Below are 22,041 nucleotides of genomic sequence, written 5' to 3' on the forward strand. Positions count from 1 at the left end.
TGGCTTTACAACTGGAATTGTTCCCCGAGTGCTGCTCAGTGGCTGCCCACTGCTCCTAATAGTTAGTATGGGTAAAAGTGCAAAGGATGAATTTCAATAAAGTGTAAACAAATAACAAATTTTAAAAATAAAATAATGATGCCACTAATGTTACCTGCTTTTTAGCAGGCATTTGGGGGCTGCTGCTAGCTTGTGCATGTCACAGTGCCCACTCGGCTGCGTGCCTCTGTCGGAGATGCTGGAATAAATTTGTCGCGCTGCTACCTGTAGTTGCCACAGACTTTAGACAAACTTTACAACGGACAGTGGTTCGCTCGATGTCGAAACGAAACCGCTTCCAAACGACTGAGGAGACACTGCCTTTTTTGGAAACGAGCTCCTCACTTGTAGAAGCGTGTGCTGCCGTCTTGATACTGTGCTTGTGTCTGAGGTGAAATCTCGGTGGGCGTTCTTGTCAACTGCGGAAGCTCAGGGAAGCGGTGGGGCTTGATTGACAGAGAGCAGTTCCGTGCCGTATTTACCCAGGTTAGAGTGAAACTCGATTTTCATTTTTACACATCGTCCTGAACCATAAATTTGAATTAATTGATAAAATCGATTTATCGCCCAGCCCTACGATTGGTTAAAATTTTGTCACTTCACTGTAGAGCTTGATGTAGCTTCAGTTAGCGATTGTAACACATCCTTTCAACACAGTAACACTCACACTGCAATGGCACCTGCCTATATCCAATTTCTGATTATCTATTGCCTGAAATTTGCATATCTTGAGATATTAAACATGTTATTTTAACTAGTATGAGTTAGACCACAAAAGTACTCTGATGCTGCATTCAGTGCATATCGGATGCTCTGTGAATTCTCCAACCTGGCATCACATAATTAAGAAGTGTGTCAACACAAGTAGTAAACATAGCAGGGAATCCACCAAAGTCAGCAGTCCAGATTAAATATCAAAATCATCAGTTATATTCACTTCCTAATACAATCACCCGTACCTAAGAAAAGCGAGAAATCTCTACTGTAGTTCTTTTATGGTTGCTTTTAAATTCTTAAAGACAAATGATGAAATTTTGGATGTGGCCATTACAATGAGTAAAACACGGCAAGAAAGCTACTAAGCTGAAGTAATGAAAGCCCGTTCTTCCACTTCTTCCAATATAACCTGAACGCAACAGAAAACCGGCAGCTAGTAAAGTAAATAAGGAAGTGTGTGAGCAACGCTAAAAAAAGTATCAAATGCGCTATCATAACTGACATGTTGTGGTAAGGGTTCAATTGCAGCTAGCCTATTTAAAGATATGTTCAACTGCAGTGTGATATGTTGAAAGGACGTGTTTTAATCGCTTTTTTGGTTCAACCTTTGGCCCTGTATTTGTGTGTTGGACAGCAGTGCTCCCCGCGAACTGAAGCTATGAAGAACTGAATCACTGAAGTGATGAAATTTTCATGATCAATAAATCTTCATGATGGCAAAAACTAGAAAAATAAGGCCCAGGTTGAAAATAACCAGAATTATCCTTTAAAACCCAGTGTGGCTTATTTATTATTTGCATTGTTACTCAATGTATACGTTAAGTATGATGAAACATAATCTTAAGTGCTGCAAGGAGTGCTGCAATGACTTCAATACCATTTCTGTCCTGTCAAAAAACTGTGCATAGGCTGGGTCAACTAAGGGCGCTTTCACACTGGCCTTTTAGTCAGAATTTGGGTACGGTTCGTGTCAAAAGTTGGTAATGAGAAAGCTTTTTTCGAACTCGGGTCCGGACCCAGGAACCGCACCAGAGTTCACCAGCGCGAGGTGGTCTGAGTACGGTTCCACGAGAACAGTGGTACGGTTTGCATCAGTGGGAACGCAGTCCATACTCATTCAGGAAATAAAAACAATGAGCACATGCGCTTCTGCTGCAATGTGATGGAAAATAATCTGTAAAGTCTGGCCAGTAGTGAGGCTGTCGTGTTGAGGTCACCTACGTGAAGCGCATATTTTTCTTCATTTGTGGCATTTCCACCAATAAAGTGCATCTGACGGACTCACGTGATGACGAATGTTTTATGCAAATGTACTGTGTTTCGGCAGAATTATAATAGTGTGAAACCAGACCAGTGACGCCGGGGGGCCTGGGAGCAATCGAACTCGGGTTCGGACTCAAGCAAATCTACCAAGTGTGAAAACGACCTAAGTAGACGATGGACTAATGAGATGCAGATGGGACAAGACAATGGGGTAAACATCAATTGATGGAGAAAAACATTGTCATGATGTTGTCAATCAAAAACAAGCATTTGAAAACAAATCGTGTCAACAGAATCAGACAAATGTGGTCTACTTGAAGAGATAGTCTTACCTTTCTCTGGGATTCTGAATGCAGGTGTTGCAGATGAAGCCTGGGCAGGCCGTCCACCATCTTTGGCTTTGAAGCTGGATGCAGAATCCTCAACCTCAGAGGAAGATTTGGGAGTGCCAAAGATCTTCTGAAGGCTATCGGTGCCAAAGACAAACTTAGGAGGTGACACCACTGCCTTGGAGGGGTTGGCTGGGCTGTGTGACCCAGCTGCAGAGGTCTTACTGTCAGGGGAAAGCTCTGTGCGTTCCCTGGTGGTCTCCTCCAGAACAGCGATGGCTTCTGTCCCACACACTGTGGTGGCTGTGGTTGCTGCAGATCCTGTGGATACAGCGTCTTGAGGAGTAACCACTCTAGATGTTACAGGGGTCAATAGTACCCCTTTTTCTTGTGCGTTCTTGGCCTCTTCAAAGACCTCTTTGAATGTGTTAGCTACGTCCTGCAGCTTGAACCTCACAGCCAATTGTTCAACTTTACCCTCTCTCCCTTCAGCAAAGTCCCAGGCACTCCAGACCCAGGCCTTCTCGGCACCCTTCATAGGTTCCAACTTCATGGCTGTTGTGATCCATTGGTTTGCACAGATCTTGAGTACCTGGTCTCTCCTCATAATCAACCTCACCCGTTTGGTGTCGTAATTCTGCAGGATCTTGAGGTCTCCGATGCCCCTCTCCTTCCACTGACTCAGGTCTTTATCGTAGCGATACAGTTTGGCCCTGTGACTGAAGACTACCTGCTCGTTTTCCTCCCCCGTGGAAATCTCCACCAGGTCAGGCAAGGGGACCACAGGTTCAAAGTACTGGCCATCCCTTTCCTCATCCTGAGTCACATCCTGCTCGTCATCAGTACCCACTGAGGCTCTGCTCTGGTTAAGCTTAGCAGGAGACTTGGACGGACTGATGCCAGGCTGGAAACTGAAGCTGAAGCCAACAGTGGGTTCCCCAAAACGGAAAAGGTTCTTTCTAATGGGACTGCTGGCAATGGGAGAGGCATAGACAGATGTGTCAGCAGTATCATCTAAGGCCTCCTCTCTAAGGTCATAGTTGTCCCACTCCAAGGTGGGGCCGGTGCTCTCAGCATGAGGCTTGATTACCAGGCCCGAAACATTGCTGGATGCTGTGATGTCTGCCTGGCTATCATTATCCTTGATCTTTGTTTTCTCGTCTGTCAGGAAAAATTTCAGGTCTTTCAAACCAGACTTCATTTCTTCAGCTTTCTGAATGAGGTGCGCTGTTCTGCCCGTGTCAACAAGTTTGTGGGGGGTTTGCAGTGGGATATCCAAAAGAAGCCTCTGACACTCCTCAAATTTCTGCTTAAACTCCTCTGCCAGCTCTGGGGTTTTGAACTTGGCAGCTAGCTGTTCCAGTTTGGCATCTCCATCAGAGAAATCATTGGCCAACCACATCCATGCCTTGTCAGAGCCTGCTAGGGGCTTAAGGTTCATGGTGGTGGTGATCCAGTGGTTGGCGCATACCTTTAGAACCTGCTCTCTTCTCATCAGCACCCTCAGCCTGCCATTGGTACTGTTTTTCAGGAATTTGAGGATTCCCACCCCACGCTCTTTCCACTGACTGGTGCTGGGGTCAAATCTGAACAGCTTCACACGCTGGGAGTAAAGAACCTGTTCATCCTCCTCCCCTGTCACCAAGTCCACCTTCTCAGGCATCTGGACCACTGGCTCAAACTGGATGTCATCGTTCTCCTCCGTCTTGTACATATCCTCTTCCTCCTGTTCAGCTAAGCCATCTGCCTTGTTGGGGGTTGCGTGTAATGATAAGAACAGCTGCTCACCAGCCCGAGAAAAACCTTTGAAATTGGGGTCTTTCTGGCCAAACTGGTAGTCGCCTCCAGAGGACTGGGCCAAGTCTGCAAAACTGAACGTATCGGGTTTTCCAGTAAATAGTGGATTTTGATCTTGCTCTGTCTCACCCACTGATGGTGTAGACTCATTTTCTTTCTCTCTGTGTTGGTCAGCTATGCTTTTCAGGAACATGGAGGCAGACCCTGATGCAGGTGTTTGAGTGTCAGTAGAAGGAGTTTCTTTTGCAGTGTCCTGAATGCCAAACTTGAAGCCACCAGCTGGAATGGGCATTGAGAATGAGAAGCCTGAAGAACTTGCGGTACTACATTCAGATTGGGGAACCTCAAACTTGAAGGAAGCAGCAGAGCCTTTGTCTTTGTTTTGACCAAACTGAAAAGCACTGTCAGTTCCGAGGGCTGTTGTAAATCCAGTTTCAGTAGGTTCGCTCGATGAACTCTTACTTCCGAAGCTAAAGCTGAAGGTGGAGGCTGAGGGAGCATTGCTGGTTGTGGTTTTAGCACTGGGGTTAGGCATCTGACAGGACACACAGTGACTGGCAGAGGCATCGTTCCTCACCAGACAAGTGTCACAGTCCCATTGTCCATCCTTCTTGGCAAACATGGCTCCTAAGGAGGGGTTGGGGCACGGGGTCTGACAGGAAACACATTTAGAGGCTGATGCATCGTTTCTGACTAGGCATGTATTGCAGTCCCACTGCCCATCTTTCTTTGCAAAAGCAACCCCAAAACCTGACCCAATTGACATAGTTGATTGTTTTGATGCTGCTGGAGCCTCCACTGTTGATTTAGCTGCAGGGTTGGGATTTTGACAGGAGAGACAACTGTTAGCAGCAGCTTCATTTCTTACACAACACATGTCACAGTCCCACTGTCCTGGCTTCTTGCTAAACTGGGCACCAAACCCAGAGCCAAAAGCAGAATTTGAGGGCTTCGCTGCTGGTGCAGCTGCTGTGGCAGTTGTTTTAGCTGAGGGGTTAAGAGTTTGACAAGAAACACAACTGTTTGCAGAGGCCTCATTTCTCACAGAACATGTGTCACAGTCCCACTGCCCTGGCTTCTTACTGAACTGGGCACCAAACCCAGAGGCAAAAGCAGAGGTTGAGGGCTTCGCTGCTGGTGCAGCTGCTGCGGTGGCAGTTGTATTAGCTGAGGGGTTAAGAGCTTGACACGAAACACAACTTGTTGCAGAGACCTCATTTCTCACAGAACATGTGTCACAGTCCCACTGCCCTGACTTCTTGCTAAACTGTGCACCAAACCCAGAGCCAAAAGCAGAGGTTGAGGGCTTTGCTGCTGGTACAGCTGCTGCGGTGGCAGTTGTTTTAGCTGAGGGATTAAGAGCTTGACAAGAAACACAACTGTTTGCAGAAGCCTCATTTCTCACAGAACATGTGTCACAGTCCCACTGCCCTGGTTTCTTGCCAAACTGAGTTCCAAAGCCAGAACCAAATGCACTGGTTGCTGTGTTAGCAGGTGTTGTTGAAGTGCTTGTGCCAAATGTAAATGAAGATGGTATAGAAGCTCCAAAAGCCCCAAATCCTGTAAATGTAGAGCCTTCATTACTGGGTTTTGATGAATCTGTCCCAAATTTGAAGGTAAAGCCACCTGCTGAAGTTGGCCCTCCAGCAAGGCCTTTGGTTTCACTACCATCCGTAGAATCTGGCTGTGATGAAGAATTTGGATTGGCACTCTGACAAGCGACACACTGCACAGCCGTGGCCTTATTTCTTACAACACACACACTGCAGTCCCATTCCCCTTCTTTAATTGCAAACTGGGCTCCAAACATTGCAAGAGGTTCAGAGGGTTTTAGACTTGCTTCTTTCTTCTCCTGCTGGTCATGCTTCTCTGGTGACTTGGGCACAATTTTCTGGGCTTCCTCAAACTTGGTTCTGAAAAGTGATGCCTCATCTGCCGTTTTGAAGCGGATGGCCAGCTGCTCCGGCCTAGGCTGTTCATCTGCATAGTCAATGGCATTCCAGACCCAGGACTTGTCTGAGCCAGCATTTGGTTTCAGTAACATATCAGCAGTGATGTAGTGGTTGGCACAGATCTTAAGGACCTGTTCCCTCCTCATCAAGAGGCGGACCTTCCCTGAAGTGCTGTGTTTTAGGATTTTAACATTGCCGATGCCCCGCTCCTTCCATTCTTTTGTCTCCGAGTCAAATCGGAACAGCTTCGACCTGTTGCAGAACATCTCCTCCTCCTCCTCCTCACCTGTTTTCACATCTACTTTATCAGGAAGGGGTACAATGGGTTCAAAGTGAGGGCCATCCTCATCTTCCTCCACATGAGTGCTGTCATTGTCACTCTCCACTGCCCTTTCTTCTTCTGCAGACTTGGCCATCCCAAATGCAGGCTTGGTAACATCTCCAAATTTAAAAGGCTGCTCCACTTTTCCAAACAGGCCTCCAGTGCCTGTGCTCTGTGCAGCGTCAGCAAAAGAGAAGCCAGTGACATTTTTACTGCCAAAGGTAAAGATGCCCGTTTGGCCGGGGGGCTGCTCCTGCTCGGGAACTATATCTGTTTTAGTGGGAATGTCTGACGTCAAAAGACCAAGCAGGTTCTCGCTATGCTTGGCCTGAGAGGCCGGGAAGGTGAAGTCTCCATCGTTTGATTTGAAGTTGGAGTTGAATTTAAAAGCAGCTGAAGGTGTGGGCTGGGCAACTGTCCCTGCTCCAAAACTAGGCACTTTGGGGACTTCGGCAGGTGCCTGCTGGCCAAAAGAGATCTTCCCAAAGTCCATGGGCTTCCCCTCAATGCTCTTTGGTGGCTGAACAGGGACTACAGATGGCTTGGTGAAATAGCCAGGCTCGGGCAGGGGAGGGTTGGTGGTTGGTTGAGTGACGCTATGTCCATAATATTCCTCACTGTATGGGGAAAGGAGGCTAGTGGCTGGTGACTCAAAGCGGAGAGGGGTACCAAAGACTTGCTCTTGAGGAGGATAGATGCAGGCTGGAGCCGTCTGCAAGGGAGGTGTATGAGTGGGCTGCTGGTAGGCATACATATGCTGCTGTGGTGGCATACGGTTCATGCCATACATTGGGCCCTGTAAAAAATGAAACAAATCAAGATTCACTCATTAACATTAAGGCCTGTTGACAAAAATATCCTTTAAAAATCTCTTAGAAGTAATAATTACCTTGGTAGGGGTTACATTTGCTGCTGTGCGAAGGAGATATTGAGAGTTATAAGCAGGAGATTGGTTGTAGTATACAGATGGACCTGTGGTGGAAACTGAAAGTAAAAATATAAAAACTGTTAATTTATAAATTATATTTCCATTCATAAGATCTTTTAACAAAATCTGGCACTACATATTTTTTGGTAGAACTAACAGTCATAGGGTTCTATGTGGTATGCTGACCTGTTAGGGGGGCCCCATGGAAGGACTGGACTGGGGTGAAGGGCTCCTGTAGGCCCTCCGCCCCATAGCTCTCCCCATACATCCTGTGGTGAGGAGAGCCTGTGTTCCCAGTGGAGTTGTGTCTCAGATCATGGACCTCATTCTAAAAAACAAAGCTTAGTGAGAACTAACTCCAGTTACTACGACCATATAGAGCATTTTATCAGATTCTAAAAATACACATAACAGTGATTTAACTATACAGTTCAGTATACCCAAAATGTGCAAACGTAAAGAATAAACAAGATTTTATTTGGAGTAGTTTGAACTCTAAGCCTGACCTTGAGGGCCTCTACTTGCTGGCAGAGCATCTGGAGGAGGGTTTTTTGGTCCTCCACCCAATGGGGTGGTGTCTTGGGAGAAATCTGGATGACAGGAGAAAAAAAATGGGAAAAAGTCAATCACTTATGATGGAAATAACAATTTTTGTGATAAATATAATCAAATACACTTCTGCAGCCATAAAACCATGTCAATTGGCCTTCTGAATAACCAACCTACCAAGTGTCTTTTGGAAGGAGAGACAATGCTTTTGTTAGGGGAGGGAGTGGAGAACTTGATGTGGGATATGGTGGCGGCAGTTTCAGTGAGACGAGCAGGGCTGGACTGGGCTGGTCCTCCTCGGCCCTCCTCCTCCTCCTCATCCATGGCCTCGCCGCTCTCCCCCAGCTGCTGGTTCACCTCATTCAGGAGGTCCATAACCTCCTCCATGGACACAGGCAGCTACGGCAGAAAATACAGTCAATGGTTTGACAGTTATGAAGTCATTAACATTTACAAACAAATAAGAACATGTTTTCTCTGAGCCCAGAGGGTCCTGTTGTCTCATCTGTGAAGTTTCCTTAGTTTTATTGTGTCTTATCAAGTTTGTCTGTGAAGCACTTTGTGTTACATTTGTTTGTATGAAAAGTGCTATACAAATAAAGTCTGATTGATTGATTGAATAGTAAGGGATGCAAATGTGCAAAACAGATTTATTAAGGGTTCTAGAGTAGTAAACTGTCATCTCCCCCCATGATACCTCATGTTGGTTGTCACGTGTCACTGTCATTAAAAAGAGTGAAATAAGCAACTTGTTTTGCTTTGGATGTTTTGGAAGTCAGCTGGCTTAGAGCTATGAGAAACAGGACTCACCTTCTCTATATCGTCTGCATTGGCATTGTAGATCTTGGACAGGTAGGTCCTGAACTTCCTGAGGAACATGATGCACCTGTCCTGGGTCTCCTCAACCCCGTTGCCTGCCTCCTCAGACAGCCGCTGGTAGATCTGCCATGAAAATCCATTATAGCAAACCACCACCACCAACAATAATTACATGCATTGGAACATCTACCAATAGCATAATCTATTATTACCTATTTTCTTTGTTATCATTTAGTATTATTTTTTTCTTTTATTTGATTAAGGATTGTTAAAATGGTCAGTGCATAAATTGATTAAAATAGTAAACAAAGACACTTGTTCCTTTAATTATTTTATAATGGGCCAATACTAGGTGGCATGAATGACAGTTTATTAAGTAGTACTTAGACTGGTACTTGTGTTGGTACAGAAAAAAATGGCACTGGTGCATTTCTATGAAGATGATAAAAATAGACAGCCATTGTCGAAGTCAGATGTTCAAAGAGGAACGTGTTGTGAATCCCATCCCAGCCCCTGACCTACCCGGGCCAGATGCCAAATGGATGACATGTTATTGATAGTTTCGAGAGTAGCAATGGCCTCCTCCGTCTTGCCTTCGATGTCAAGGAGATCAGCAAACACTATCATGGCTTCCTCTTCATAGCCCTTCACTGCTGAGATCTGAAAATGGACACACACACACACACACACACACACACACACACATTTAAGTACATCATAAGCCTACACGGTGCAACGTACATCTGCAATTTGGAGAATGCTTTCATCCAAAACACACATGTTTTGCATGGGTGGCCCCTGTGGGAATCAAACCCCTAACCCTGGCAGTGGCATGCAGATGCCATGCTCTACCCTTTGAGCTACAGAAGCACACAATATACATACTAGTGCGAAGCACGTTTTAGAAGTTATTTAACAATCAAATAAAGTAAAACATCATAGTTGTAAAATGAATTAAAAAGACAACACCACAAGATAAAAGGATAACAATAGAGAGTCTAAACGGTAGTAAAGGTAAAGTAAATATGACATGACAGCAAATCTATAAAAAATAGGTTTTAAGAGGTGATTTCAAAGATGATAGTGATTCCCCTAGTCTACCCTCCTCAGGCAGGTCATTCCAGAACCAAAAGCTTGGTCACCTACAGTCTTAGGACTGCCTGAGGATCTAAGGCTGCACACTAACAGAAGAACATTGAATACCACTGAAGTCTTAACTTTCACTGATAACAAAGAAATTCTGACAACAGTATTGACCTGGATATCTTTGGAGGGGAAGTGCATGAAGAGGGGGTCAAGGGGCTCGGGGATACTGCGCCTGTTTTTGATCTTGTCCAAAAGCGGAAGGGCAACTTTCCAGTAGTGGACGCTGCGGCCGATGTACTCCTTCTGGTCATAGTATGAGTTCACTCCAACCCCCTGAATTATTCAACATACAAACACAGCTGAATGTCAAGGAGAATAGGTGTGCCACATTAGTTTAGGGCAGGGATGACATACACCCTGTATATACTCTTTTGAAAGACAGCAATAATCACTTCAGTTCAAATCGTTAATGATTTGAATATGACAGCTATCAAAAAACAGATGAACAACTTTGACATATGGCTGTTTTGGAGCTGACACTAATATTGATATCACAGAAAATTGGAGTTATAATTGTCGTACACTAAAACTGTCAGTGTGTAGGGGCGGGCAATTATATCAGACCTTGACCCTATCATATTTAGCAGTTGTGAAGTGAGTGACAGAAAGGGGCAGGTGTAAAGGCATGTGTGTCTACACAGTGTCTGGCTAAGGTGCTGAGTAAGTGCTGCCTATCTGTACACTTAATAATCTAGGCCTGCATGCATGTGTGTGCACACGACCACCGGCCAGATAGGGGATTACTTACTCTTTTCCAGCCGGCTACCTTAGTAACGGTAATTTTTGTTTTTAATGCGGGATATTCTCTTGAGTTTGACTGTCATATTGCTGGTCACGCATCAGATGGATCTATCTATCGCCACACTTGGCTTCACTTTGGTTTAGTGCTGTGCCAGTGTTGGAGAATGGAGCTTCTGATCTTGCTACATCTCATTCAATCTGACAGAGTCTCTTACTATATACCAATGCTCAATGCTCCTCACCACAATTCCTAGTTAAACTGGAACGAAAACCGTACAATTTTGGTGTCACAATGCATTTAAAGACATCAAAATAAAGCTTGTTCATTGTAAAGAACCTTTTTCCTTGGACTCAGCTGGCTACTTTTTCTCTTTGGTTGGCTCACTGAGCTTGTGGAAAACACTGTCTGTGTGTGTGTGTGTGTGTGTGTGTGTGTGTGTGTACCGTCTGGCTGAGATATTGAGCCCAGTGGATGGGCAGTGCTGGCTGGAGACCATGTTTCTCTCCAGCTCTCAGAGTATTCAGTCCATGCTGCACAATCATCCGCAGTTTGGCAGACATGCCAGGCCTGCAAACAGACATACACCAAATACAGAGTAACATTTAATATTTAATCATGCACCTTAAAAACACATGCCGAATGCTGCCAACACAAAACTGACTGTGGAGGACTCCGTATCGGCCTGCTCATACCACAGAACAGGACAACAGACAGACAATGAAAAGAAGACTAAGGTTGAGTAGTAAAGTTAAATAGTTAAGTCTAGTGACTCAGTAATTTATAAAAGAAAGAGAAGGCACAGACCTCCAACAATTCTCCAACTTACTGTTACACCTATCATCATTCCTATCACTTAAATTAATTTATTGACCCTGCAAACATATCCTTAGGATTTGGAATAAAGTCTGCAGCGTCATTAGTTTTTGAGATATCCTGCTGAAAGACAGACAAACTAGGGCGAAAACATAATCTCCTTGGCAGAGATAATAAATATGTAATCAAACTGCATCACATCTGATTTTTAATTAAAGGCCAATATCAGCAAACCCATATATTGGCCTAACGCTAGTTTTGCTATGGGATTCCTGAAGGCGTTTTTGACTACTAAGGCGCCATCATCTTCTATCTGGATCCCAACGGTTGTCCCCGGACTCACGCAGCTCGTTTGTGGATGAGGCTGTAGATGGCGTCCCACCACTCCCTCTGTCTGTCGGTGGACAGGAGGCGCAGGAGGGGAAGGGGGAGGCAGCGAGGCTCATAGAGCTGCTGCTGTTGTTGCTGCTGCTGGACTCCACTGCTGATCCTCGCTGTCTCCTGGAGCTGACTGTGGCTGCAGAACACCACACCACATACAAACACCTGGAGGGAGTGAACAAGACAAGAAACAGATATGTTTACATATGGGCTGAAAATCAGAGGTGCAACAATACCAATATTTAGAAGCAAGTACTGAGTAGTGAGTGTGTTGTTTATTAAGTAGATGGACTGATACGAGTACCAATCCAAGCACTACTTAATTTAGTCATTCACACACCTAGTATTGGCCTAGTATAAAATCATTTCAAGAATAAGTATATGTGCGAGAATTGCGTTTATTCGTTTTAGCAAATTATGCACTGACCATTGTAAAACAACTCTCAATCAAATAAATGAATAATATGAAAAATAGAAAATAGGCTACATAAGACAGGCTGGAAGCTATAGCTTCTCTTGTTCTAACAGCTCATTCAAAATTGTTTAACAGATAAAACCATCTTGTTCAGAATAGAGTAACAGAAAGAACAGTGTGGTAGGTTAGGCCTAATAAAGCAGAAGGGCATTCATCCTGCATAGCCTAGGCTCCTCTTCTAAACAATATGTGTTTGCCTATGAACTTCACAAATAGCACCATTTCAGCATTTTCACTTTAGCAGTCATTTTTCAACCTGCTGGAAATTTTTTATGTTGCATCAAAGTGCATTGTCATTAGAGTACGCATATTAGGACAGCTTCATTTGTCAATCCAAGCACAATTTAGTATTTGAGAACTGGATTCGTGCCAGTCCTGACACCACAGATACCATTAGCGCACCTCTGCCAATAATCTATTAGGACTGATTTCGGTGGGTGCATTTTTCCTTTAAACTTCCATCTTCTCTTATCTACCCACCAGCCCAGACGGTCCCACCTACCTCCATGTCCAGCAGGCAGATGGACTCAGGTGCGTTGGTGTCCAGCTTGGATGTTTCCAGGGTGAGCCTGGGGAAGAGCTGCTTCAGCCAGTCCCGCAGGGCCGGCTTCTGGGCCAGCAGGGCCCACTGCAGCCCCAGCCAGCTCAGATGCTGCAGGTCGCCTCCATGCAGCAGGATGGAGCCTGCAGAGGATGCACAAAAGCCGTTAATGTTTTTGTTTTTAGCTGCGACAGGTAGCTAGTGTAAAATCAGTCTGTCATCCCCGCCACTGAGGCCACTGATTGAAATGAAAAAATGTGACGTGACTGCCACGCCTTCTCAAAGCGGCAAGCTGGTTGCAGCTTATCACAAATCGTGCGCTTTTTTTCTTTTCTTTTTTTTTTTTAAAAGGGGGTGGCTAGTAGGCTACCACTCGTGTTTGGACTTCACATAGAAAGCAGACAAAAAGAGCCATCGCACAAGACAACAATGAAGGATCACACTTTGGTTGGGATATGAGGGAAAAACACTGCAACTTCAATTGCAGTATCATAAATATGAGTTAACATCTCTCATTGTCTAGTTGCTAAACAGACTTGCAGTGGTCTACTAGAAATCAATCATTAGAATTAATCTACCAGTATCAACTAAGACCATTTAGGCTATTTTTAACTCAACTGCTGAAAAATACAGCCGTCACATAACACAAACAACAACAAAAAAAACGTATCTGGTATTTAGAACAGCTATACCTCTAATAAATGCAATATTAGTATAATTACCATTTATAAGGCACTTTTAAAAATGTTGAGGTGCTATTTTTACAGGGTATTGTATGGAGCTGAAGATGAGGCTGGATAACGATTTTACCGTTTTTTTGCACTTGATCAATATTGTCCATGTTGATATCATATTTTCAATATAAATTCCATTAATGGTGCAGCCCTGGAAGGCATAAGACCAGGATGTGAATGCCCATTTAACACATGGACCTAACAAATGGCAGTCAGCAGCTTAATGGCCATACTCTGCAAGCCAACTTTAGGACTCATTGGTTTCATACCATTGTCCCACTTGGCCAGGTGGGAGAGCTCTGGAGCCAGTGTGTTGATGGAGCGAATGTCGTCATTGGCAATGAAGGAGGCTCCAGTGGAGGCCCGCGGTCCAAACAGGAGTTCAAACAGAGAGCCCTGACCGCTACGGTTCCCAAACGCCTCCACCACCTACACACATCCACAAAATGAAGGTTAGACCAGTATAATCACTTTGTTGACATATGGGTCCAATATTGACCTTTTACAAAAAATCTAATATCTGATATGATGGACATGATGCAGTTTCTTTGATTACATATTTATTGTGAGTATGCATGAAAAGGTTTTATTGTTAGTCTTGGGCTTTAATAGAGTTTTAGTGTCCCATGGTCTAAAAGTTATGAATAGCTTTGAATATAGGCAAAAAAAAAAAAGCTATTGGTGGTTGGACTTCAAAAATGGGCCCATCGGTCAACCCACTGACAAACTACCTAAGACTTTGTGCAATTTTGATTCTAGGGTCAAATCGGCAAACCTCTATCAACTCCTAGAGAACAACAGTAAGTCCATTCAGACTGCATGGACGGACCTCTCTGATGAAGGTGTGTGTGTCGGTGCTGAGGTTGAGCAGCATGTGGCCGGCCTGGCTCTGCCGGTCGTTGGCCAACAGCTCTAGCAGCTGGGGGGCCGACTGGTCTCCTTTGGTCACCTTAGCCTTTGGTCTGGGGACCTGGTGGAAGGACAAAACAATACATATACAATTTAACAAGCTGTAAAATTGAATGATCATGGGATTTTTTTTAATGCCTCTACTACTGATTCCGTTTTTAATTCCTAGAATGATATCGTTACAAAGCAATTTTATCCAAAACTCCTGCTTATTGGCTGAAATTGTATTTGCTGTCTGACAATATCAATTCATAAGTAAGCACTGAGAATGCCAGGAACCTTGATGATTTCAATGACAGAACTTATTCTACATAGATGATACTAGCAAAAAGTATAAAAAGGGGAAGACAATGAATTGCACATTTCTCGCTATGTGACGTTAAAGCTGAATCCCTACATTTTTAATCGAGAAGCACTGAGGACACATTAATGATAGAAGACATAGATGATACCTGCAAAAACTACCTCACCCCTGTACAAAAATTACAGCACTGTGTGATAACAATCATTTTCTATAAATCAATTCTGCTCTGTGAAATCCTGGAGGGCTGTAATATGTTCCAAGCTATGGTTCTTGATGTCACTGTATGCTCCATAGAAGAGATGAAGGCAGCTGTCCAACGAGGGAGCCAGAGAGCTGATCACTAATTTATAAAATGAATTCATCAGGTCTACATGTCATGGTGGGACTGAACAGGTACTGGTTATGTTTGTGTCAGTTGGTGTGCAAGTACCTGGTATGCCAGCAGGTAGCAGAGTGCAGCCAGGTCGATGATGGCCCTCCAGGTCTGTTGGTGTTCCTGGGCCAGCTTTAACAGCAGGGCGGCGGTATGCAGGTAGAGGTGACCTCGCAGCTCCACAAACACCTCACACAGATCGTCTGTCTGGCTGCCCGCCACGCTGCTCAGCGCCTGCATAGCCTGGTCAAAACTATGTACACACACACACACACACACACACACACAAGTGAAGTTAAACATACAGTTTCCCACAGGTTGGCAGGTTGCTTTGACAGGTAGGGGGTGCTCTGTGCAAAATGTTCTTTATTCTTCTGTTCAAATTATTGAACAACATACAACATTAAGAAAACCATGCACTGCATTATAGGTGCAATGAATTATGGCCATTGTAGTTCAGTAACATGCTTACAGTGCTTGACAGCACTCAAGGGGCATCAAGTAATCTATGACCTGTATCGACCACTATAGGCGACCATCGATAGAACTAATCTCCTCCAACACAAGTCTCACATACAGCCCCCCCGCCCCTCTCATCCCCTTGAGCTATGGCAGCCTGTAACTGACAAAAAGAATAAAGTCACTTGTTTTGGGTGCTGTGCACAAAACAAATCTAAAAGAAAATTTTTGTTGGGAAGCCGTTAGCTTACTAATCGTTGCAGTCCTACATGGTGAATAAACATCAAGTTTGTTTACATGAACACTTATAATTCGATCTTAACCCAATTAAGGCAATACTCTGACTATCGAAATTGTCATGTAAACGCCTATGTCATTACCATAATCAGAGTAAGCATAACTCAGTTAACACACCTAGACTTCTGCTCCATCTTTTGATGTATTGGGCCATGTAAATACCTTAGATTTCTTTTAGCTTTTTCAAATTGAGCATGTCGGTCACTGTAGTGAACCTGACGAAGCAACGGCATGTGAAACCCATCGCTTGCTCCCTGGTTTTTATGACCTACAATTATTATGTAGCCGATCAATAAAAGTGTCAATCTAAGTAATTCTGGTGTGTGCTAGAGTACTAATTATTTGACTGAGAGTCCTCCTGCACTGGTTGGCACCCAGGAGAACAGCACCGCTGTGCACAACTTCTACTTTTATTTACTCAAGGAGTGCATTTACATGCACACAAATAATTTGATCTTAACCCGATGGCAATACTCTGAATATTGAAATTGCCATGTAAAACACCTTTATCCAATTGCCTTAATAAGAGTACGGTCATAATCAGAGTAAGGATAACCCAGTTAACACACCTAGATTTTTGCTCAATCTTTCAATTTACAACAGACAACAAAATTGGGATTATGGGAATTATCAAGTATAAAAATAAAAATATAAAACACTGAATCAGGGGGAAAATCCAAATCCAAACATGAGAAAAAAATAAACCGGAATTTGGGATTCAATTTGGGGCCTTGTTACAGTCTTACACATAACCCCAACACCACACTCACCCACCCTACCACCCTACCACCCTACCTTCTAAGGGCATCAAGGCTGGGCTGCACTCCACTCCCAGACAGAGTGATTCTCAGCAGGCTGCAGTGGGCCAATAGCAGCTCTCTCTGCAGACGTCGACACATCTTCTCATTGCTGGAGACGCTGGGCTGGGCCAGGTACTCCTGAAACACAAGACAGCCAGGGGTCAACAGACAACTTTATACAGGACTGGTTCACAAAACTGGACTCTGGGGTGGACACTGGTCAGGTTGATCGTAGAACAAAAACTTTATAGAGAATCCCTACAAAGTATACACTACTGCCCTTCTACAGAATCCATGCTGACCTGCAGGGTGTGCACCACCACGGTGTACCAGTCCAGGCTGTGGCGCAGCATGCCCCTTCGCTCTGCGGCCAGACAGTGTTTGACAGCCTCATCCAGCCGGCCATCCTGAGAGTATAGCTGTACCAGCTTCACATTGACATGGGCGTCGGCCGGCCTCGCTACCAGCTCGGCCTGGAGGAGATCAAACAGCCGGTTCCAACCCTGCTGACCCTGACGACTCAACAAACGCTCCTGGATGGGGGGGGGGGCAGAGATGGACAAGGAAGTGTCAGTATGGCCTTTCCACCTGACATCAACATGCATCTCCTGTCTGGATTGTGTTTAGATATGATTTAGCTGGATTACAATTACCACAGAAATGGAAAGGGTCTTTCAAGAATTTTTTAGTATTGGGTAAGCTGTTCTTTAGTGTCAGCTAATGTCATTGAAAATGAAATGGCAATATTCTAATGTATCATCTAATGGTTATACAAGCACGACAGGGCAGCTTATATATGGGAAAGACAGCACATATGACATTTCTGGAAGGTTGCGATAGACAAATATTTTACAGGGTTTGTCCTGCATTGTATAATCTTGAGCGGGCCGCCTAAGGAAATTTTTGAATTTAAATCGGATCAGAAGTCGCATTTGAATAAAAGCCCATTTAAGAGGGGCGCAAGGGTGAATTATGATGTGAAGTCATCCACTGACAGAGGGCACATGCCATTCTATCAGTACTGACAAGAGAGGAAGCCAGTTGGAGCGACAGGTGGCTGGTGGAGTGAGTCCAAGTCAAGCGTGTGTAGAAGAAATTGCGTTATGGATAACAAGAAGTGTACGATTTACAACCTATTTCAACCTTTGAAAAAACGAGTGGTGAATGACAGTGAAAAGCCAAGGTAATGTTGGAAGTGCCAAGATAACATTTGTAAGGTTACAGGCAGACATCATCCTGTGTCTGCTGTAACAAGCTCCCACTACACAGTCAGGAGAAAACACACTGACCAAAACACAACAGCAGCTACGCCATCAGCTTAGCTCTTTGGATGAGCAAGGTTACGATCTTACTTGCGCACATCGGGCACAAGGTTTCCTGAAAATAATTGATTCCATTACTTTCTGTATTTCTGTTTATCACAACGACATTGAGGAGTCACTTTTCACTGCTCCATATAGGCTACATGTGTCCCAGTACACCTGAGTAAATAATTAGACGCTGAAGAATTTCTATTATGCATTCATTGTTTCCCAAATGGGTCAAAAGAAAAAGAAAAAAATTTGTAAAAAGGATTTTCTACAAGTCTGATTTATCATAGCATAATAAGATCTGATTCAATTTTAAAAGTTGTAGGCCTATTAATCATAATAAAAAATTGGACTAATCTTGTCATAACATAGTAAATGCTTGAAATTGTGAAGGCAATAACAATAATTTTTCATGGAATCAAAGTATGAGATTGCAGCCACTTATAAAGATCCCTGTTAGGAACAAATGGAGTGATTAATTAATACTGACAAACTTACGCATCTGTTGCCTGTTGTCCTATTAACCATAGAAATATTAATAAAATTGGATTTCTAAAGCTGAAGAATGCCTCAACTAGGACAGTGTTATGCAAGTCTATGCCGAAAACGGGTGTCTATAAAAGCGTAAAATTGGAATAGAAGGGATTTTGGTGTTCAACTGGCCACAATGACAAAGCCTGATTGGCCATGTTGAGGCACCACCTAAGCCTCTTTTTGAGCCAGGAAAACCCCTGCTTGCAGAATACCCAAAGTCATTTTTTAACTGTTTTGCAATGAGATTGAACAAACTTACGTCATTATTTATTCAACAAACGACATACTTTCTTAAATCAACAAAAAACACTTCCTCCTTAAGCAGGCATAACAACTTTTGCAATATTGAGAACATATTATCAATATTTTATGTTTCCATCTAGCTTATATAATTCAATACACTGTAATTTGCATTAAAATTCTTGGTTGGGAACCCAGCTAGTGAGAGATGAACAGAGGAGAAAACTGAAGTTATGTACAACAGATAAAGCCAATGAGAGCCGGAGAATCAAATGGACTGTGGAGACAGAGATAGTGGGAGGGACAGGGTGGGCTGTGATCCAGGCAGCTGTTGGTTCAACACATGGTAAAGTAGCATGTGTTGTTATGAGGTGGGGGGTGTGGGGGTAAGTGTACACATGCGGTATGTAAACACTCTTGAACCCTGATAAGCACCACGCTGGCTAGTCTACAGTGTTGGGTGGCAATGTATTACAGAAACATTATTACAAATTACTATTTAAATTGAAGTAATAATATTAGTTACATATACAAAAATAAGTTGTTAGTTTTGTTATCACCCCGTCTAAATATCAGATTGAAGTTGAATTATCCAAAACTATATCCCATTTTGGTTTTGGGGGCAAAAGTCAAGAAAGAGGCATGAGAAAACAGGGGTCTTAACAATGGAGATTCCAAAGGAGTCAGTCTGACCTTAAGGTTGAAGACCGCTGGGTTTCCAGGCAGCAGCTTGGCAGCCTTCTCCACCCAGAAGTCTGCCCTGCTGTCACTTTCCTCCTTACTGACCAGCAACTCAGCCACCTTCAGCACCAGGTCCCTCTGGGCTGGGTTCAAGTCCACCGACCGCTACACACACACACACACAGAGAGACACTGCTGTCAACCTCCAGACAGGTGATCAAAAGACAAGAGCCTTGTATGATCTGTATGTGTGACGTAATGTGTCTAAGCAGGGATGCAGAAATGGTGCTCTTTGACAGGGAATCCAAAAAATGAAAAAGGTAGAAAAGAAAGCCACTGTAGCTGAAACAATGGTAGTATGGCGAAGACGGGCTTTTGGCACAGCTACAACGCACTCCCTTGTAAGATGGGAGAAGTCCATGACAGAGTGTAATGTCAAAGAAAAGTCAAATCAAGTGTGGGTAAACAAAAACACTGATGTGATTCAGCCTTCTTGGCCTTCATCAGGGCACATCCCCACATTTCATTTGACTTTACTTTAAATAAGACTCACAGATTTCCCTATCTTCTCCTTGATGTCTTGAAAAACCCAACCTCACCATACCATGCACTCTTTCAGGTACAAAGGCTTTCGTTTCCATCTCTTTCAGAAGCCACATTCACTTCCTACCTTATAACATCCTACTGCCTTGTTGATTTCCCCCTCTCTCTCATAGAGCTGGCCAAGGAATTTGTGTGCTTTGGGATCCCTCTCCTGGACTTTGAGATATTCTGATACATGTCTAGAAAGAGCAGGATACAAAGCATGTTGTGCATGAGTACTGTTAATATAATGGAGATGTTCTGAGAAGCAAAATTTTATGTCGACGATGTGGAAGCTCCTGAACTTACCTTTTTGCAAGTTCATACTCCTTTGCTTCAAAGTACAGTTTAGCAAATAAAAATCCTTTGATTGGCTTCTGTGGAAAGAGAATATTGACAGTACAGGGTGATTAACCAGAGAGTGCTTCTACCTTTTTAGACATTTTAAGCTTTGGACTGGCTGACCAACATTAATTTCGATAATGGCAGATGCTCATCAGGAGGATCTGACAGTATAATGTTGCTAAACGTTGGATGCGATTAGTTAATGAGACGATTTACTGACTGGGTAAGGATAATGTTAGCACCAATACAAATGATCCCACAGTCCTGGTGTGTTGATGTGCCCAAAATATTAACACACCACCAGCACAGTCTTGTATGAAGAGAACAGTACAGCACACCAAAACTTTCAAACTTTGGCCAAGTTAATGCTGCCTTACTTATCGTCTAATACATAACTGGTACAACATGAATTAAGACCTTTTATGAACCCTTAGAAGCCACTCTTCAATTCTGCATACTTCCCATACACCAAGCGGCACTTATGTCTACAGAATTTCAACTTTTAGAAACGACAGACCGCTTATTCCCACAGTCTTCTTCCAACTAAATAGTTCCACCGTGGTGGCGGCAGTGTGAACAAATTATAAAATTTGAATTTATTTGCAATAAAGAGCGTCTTGTTGGAACCAATGGATGCCGAACTTACCAGTAGATTCTAACAATTCAGAAAACGTGTAAAGTCATATTCTACCAGGTGTGAACGTTTGCTGAAAAACAAGTTAACATTAAACTACCAGATTGTTGAATGGAGTCTGCGTGACGTTCTCTCTATACAAGTGAACCGGACGTACCTAGGCTAGGATAACTTAGCCCAGAGTGGAACAACGTTCCACTTCCATCTCTGGGATAACGTTCAAATTCAAATGTGTAAAACCAGCGTTAGCTTTGGAAGTTGGCTAAGCTAACTAGCAGTGTGGGTGTTAGCCTGCTAGCACGGCTAAAATACGCTGGCGCTGCCTTAACATGTCGCTGCCGCGCATTTTCCCAGCATAGGGGGAGGACACGACGAAGTGTCATCATGCCGGCTAGCTAATGTTAGCATAGCCAGCCTGGATGATGAACAGGGGTTTCACAGAGCGCAAGATTCAAGCCAACGTTACACATATCGGCTTAACTAAATCTAACGGGTCATCTGGTCATAGTGTTCAGGTTCCCTCATTCACACCGGCTGACACATGCTGGTCTGACATGATGGCAGCAGGCTAACGTTAGCCGCCGTCTCAACTTACCTCTTTGAGTGAAGGAGACGAACTCTGCACTGAGGAAATGTAGCGATCCACTTCGGCCTTACTTCGCCGCATAGCTTCAAAATGCGAGTGTTTCTAAAATTTATAAACGGTAGTTGCATAGAATACAAGAAATTTACTAAAATTTACAAACTGACGTTAGTATCGGCTCGTCAGTTGCTCTGTGGCTCTGCCATGGTGACAGTGCGCAGTCTCATAACATCAAATGGCAGTGTTGGTCACGTGGGTCCAAGCGTTCTTGAATAACGTACTGTGAGTGGCTTGTGTGAGACAACCAAGACTCCTTATCCAATGACAATTGAGAATTCAGTCTTGACGCACAACTGACGCACTTTTATTTTGAAGAAGGGGCGGTGTGAAGATGTCTGGTCCAAAAAACCCAAGTAAACCAGAGCCTGCTCTCACGTTTGCGT

At 43.8% G+C, this 22,041-nt stretch overlaps 1 protein-coding gene across 1 annotated transcript in view; it reads right to left on the reverse strand.

Annotated features, from left to right (window-relative positions):
• The window catches only part of ranbp2 (RAN binding protein 2), a 34,108-nt gene extending 12,304 nt beyond the window's left edge, over positions 1–21,804 (reverse strand). Inside the window, exons 1-20 of the mRNA XM_071895814.2 lie at positions 21,611–21,804; positions 20,346–20,413; positions 20,125–20,236; positions 19,467–19,619; positions 16,992–17,222; positions 16,685–16,827; positions 15,191–15,386; positions 14,377–14,517; positions 13,817–13,976; positions 12,775–12,956; positions 11,760–11,962; positions 11,047–11,170; positions 9,973–10,134; positions 9,238–9,375; positions 8,707–8,838; positions 8,074–8,295; positions 7,854–7,937; positions 7,534–7,675; positions 7,309–7,403; positions 2,352–7,215 (exon numbers count right to left, since the gene is read on the reverse strand). Of these exons, the coding sequence (XP_071751915.2) occupies positions 2,352–7,215; positions 7,309–7,403; positions 7,534–7,675; positions 7,854–7,937; positions 8,074–8,295; positions 8,707–8,838; positions 9,238–9,375; positions 9,973–10,134; positions 11,047–11,170; positions 11,760–11,962; positions 12,775–12,956; positions 13,817–13,976; positions 14,377–14,517; positions 15,191–15,386; positions 16,685–16,827; positions 16,992–17,222; positions 19,467–19,619; positions 20,125–20,236; positions 20,346–20,413; positions 21,611–21,682 (7,624 nt within the window). The 5' untranslated portion in view covers positions 21,683–21,804. The remainder of the gene's footprint in view (positions 1–2,351; positions 7,216–7,308; positions 7,404–7,533; positions 7,676–7,853; positions 7,938–8,073; positions 8,296–8,706; positions 8,839–9,237; positions 9,376–9,972; positions 10,135–11,046; positions 11,171–11,759; positions 11,963–12,774; positions 12,957–13,816; positions 13,977–14,376; positions 14,518–15,190; positions 15,387–16,684; positions 16,828–16,991; positions 17,223–19,466; positions 19,620–20,124; positions 20,237–20,345; positions 20,414–21,610) is intronic.
• Positions 21,805–22,041: the final 237 nt, after the last annotated feature.

The sequence above is a fragment of the Centroberyx gerrardi genome, chromosome 10 (assembly GCF_048128805.1).
Source record: "Centroberyx gerrardi isolate f3 chromosome 10, fCenGer3.hap1.cur.20231027, whole genome shotgun sequence".
NCBI lineage: Eukaryota > Metazoa > Chordata > Actinopteri > Beryciformes > Berycidae > Centroberyx > Centroberyx gerrardi.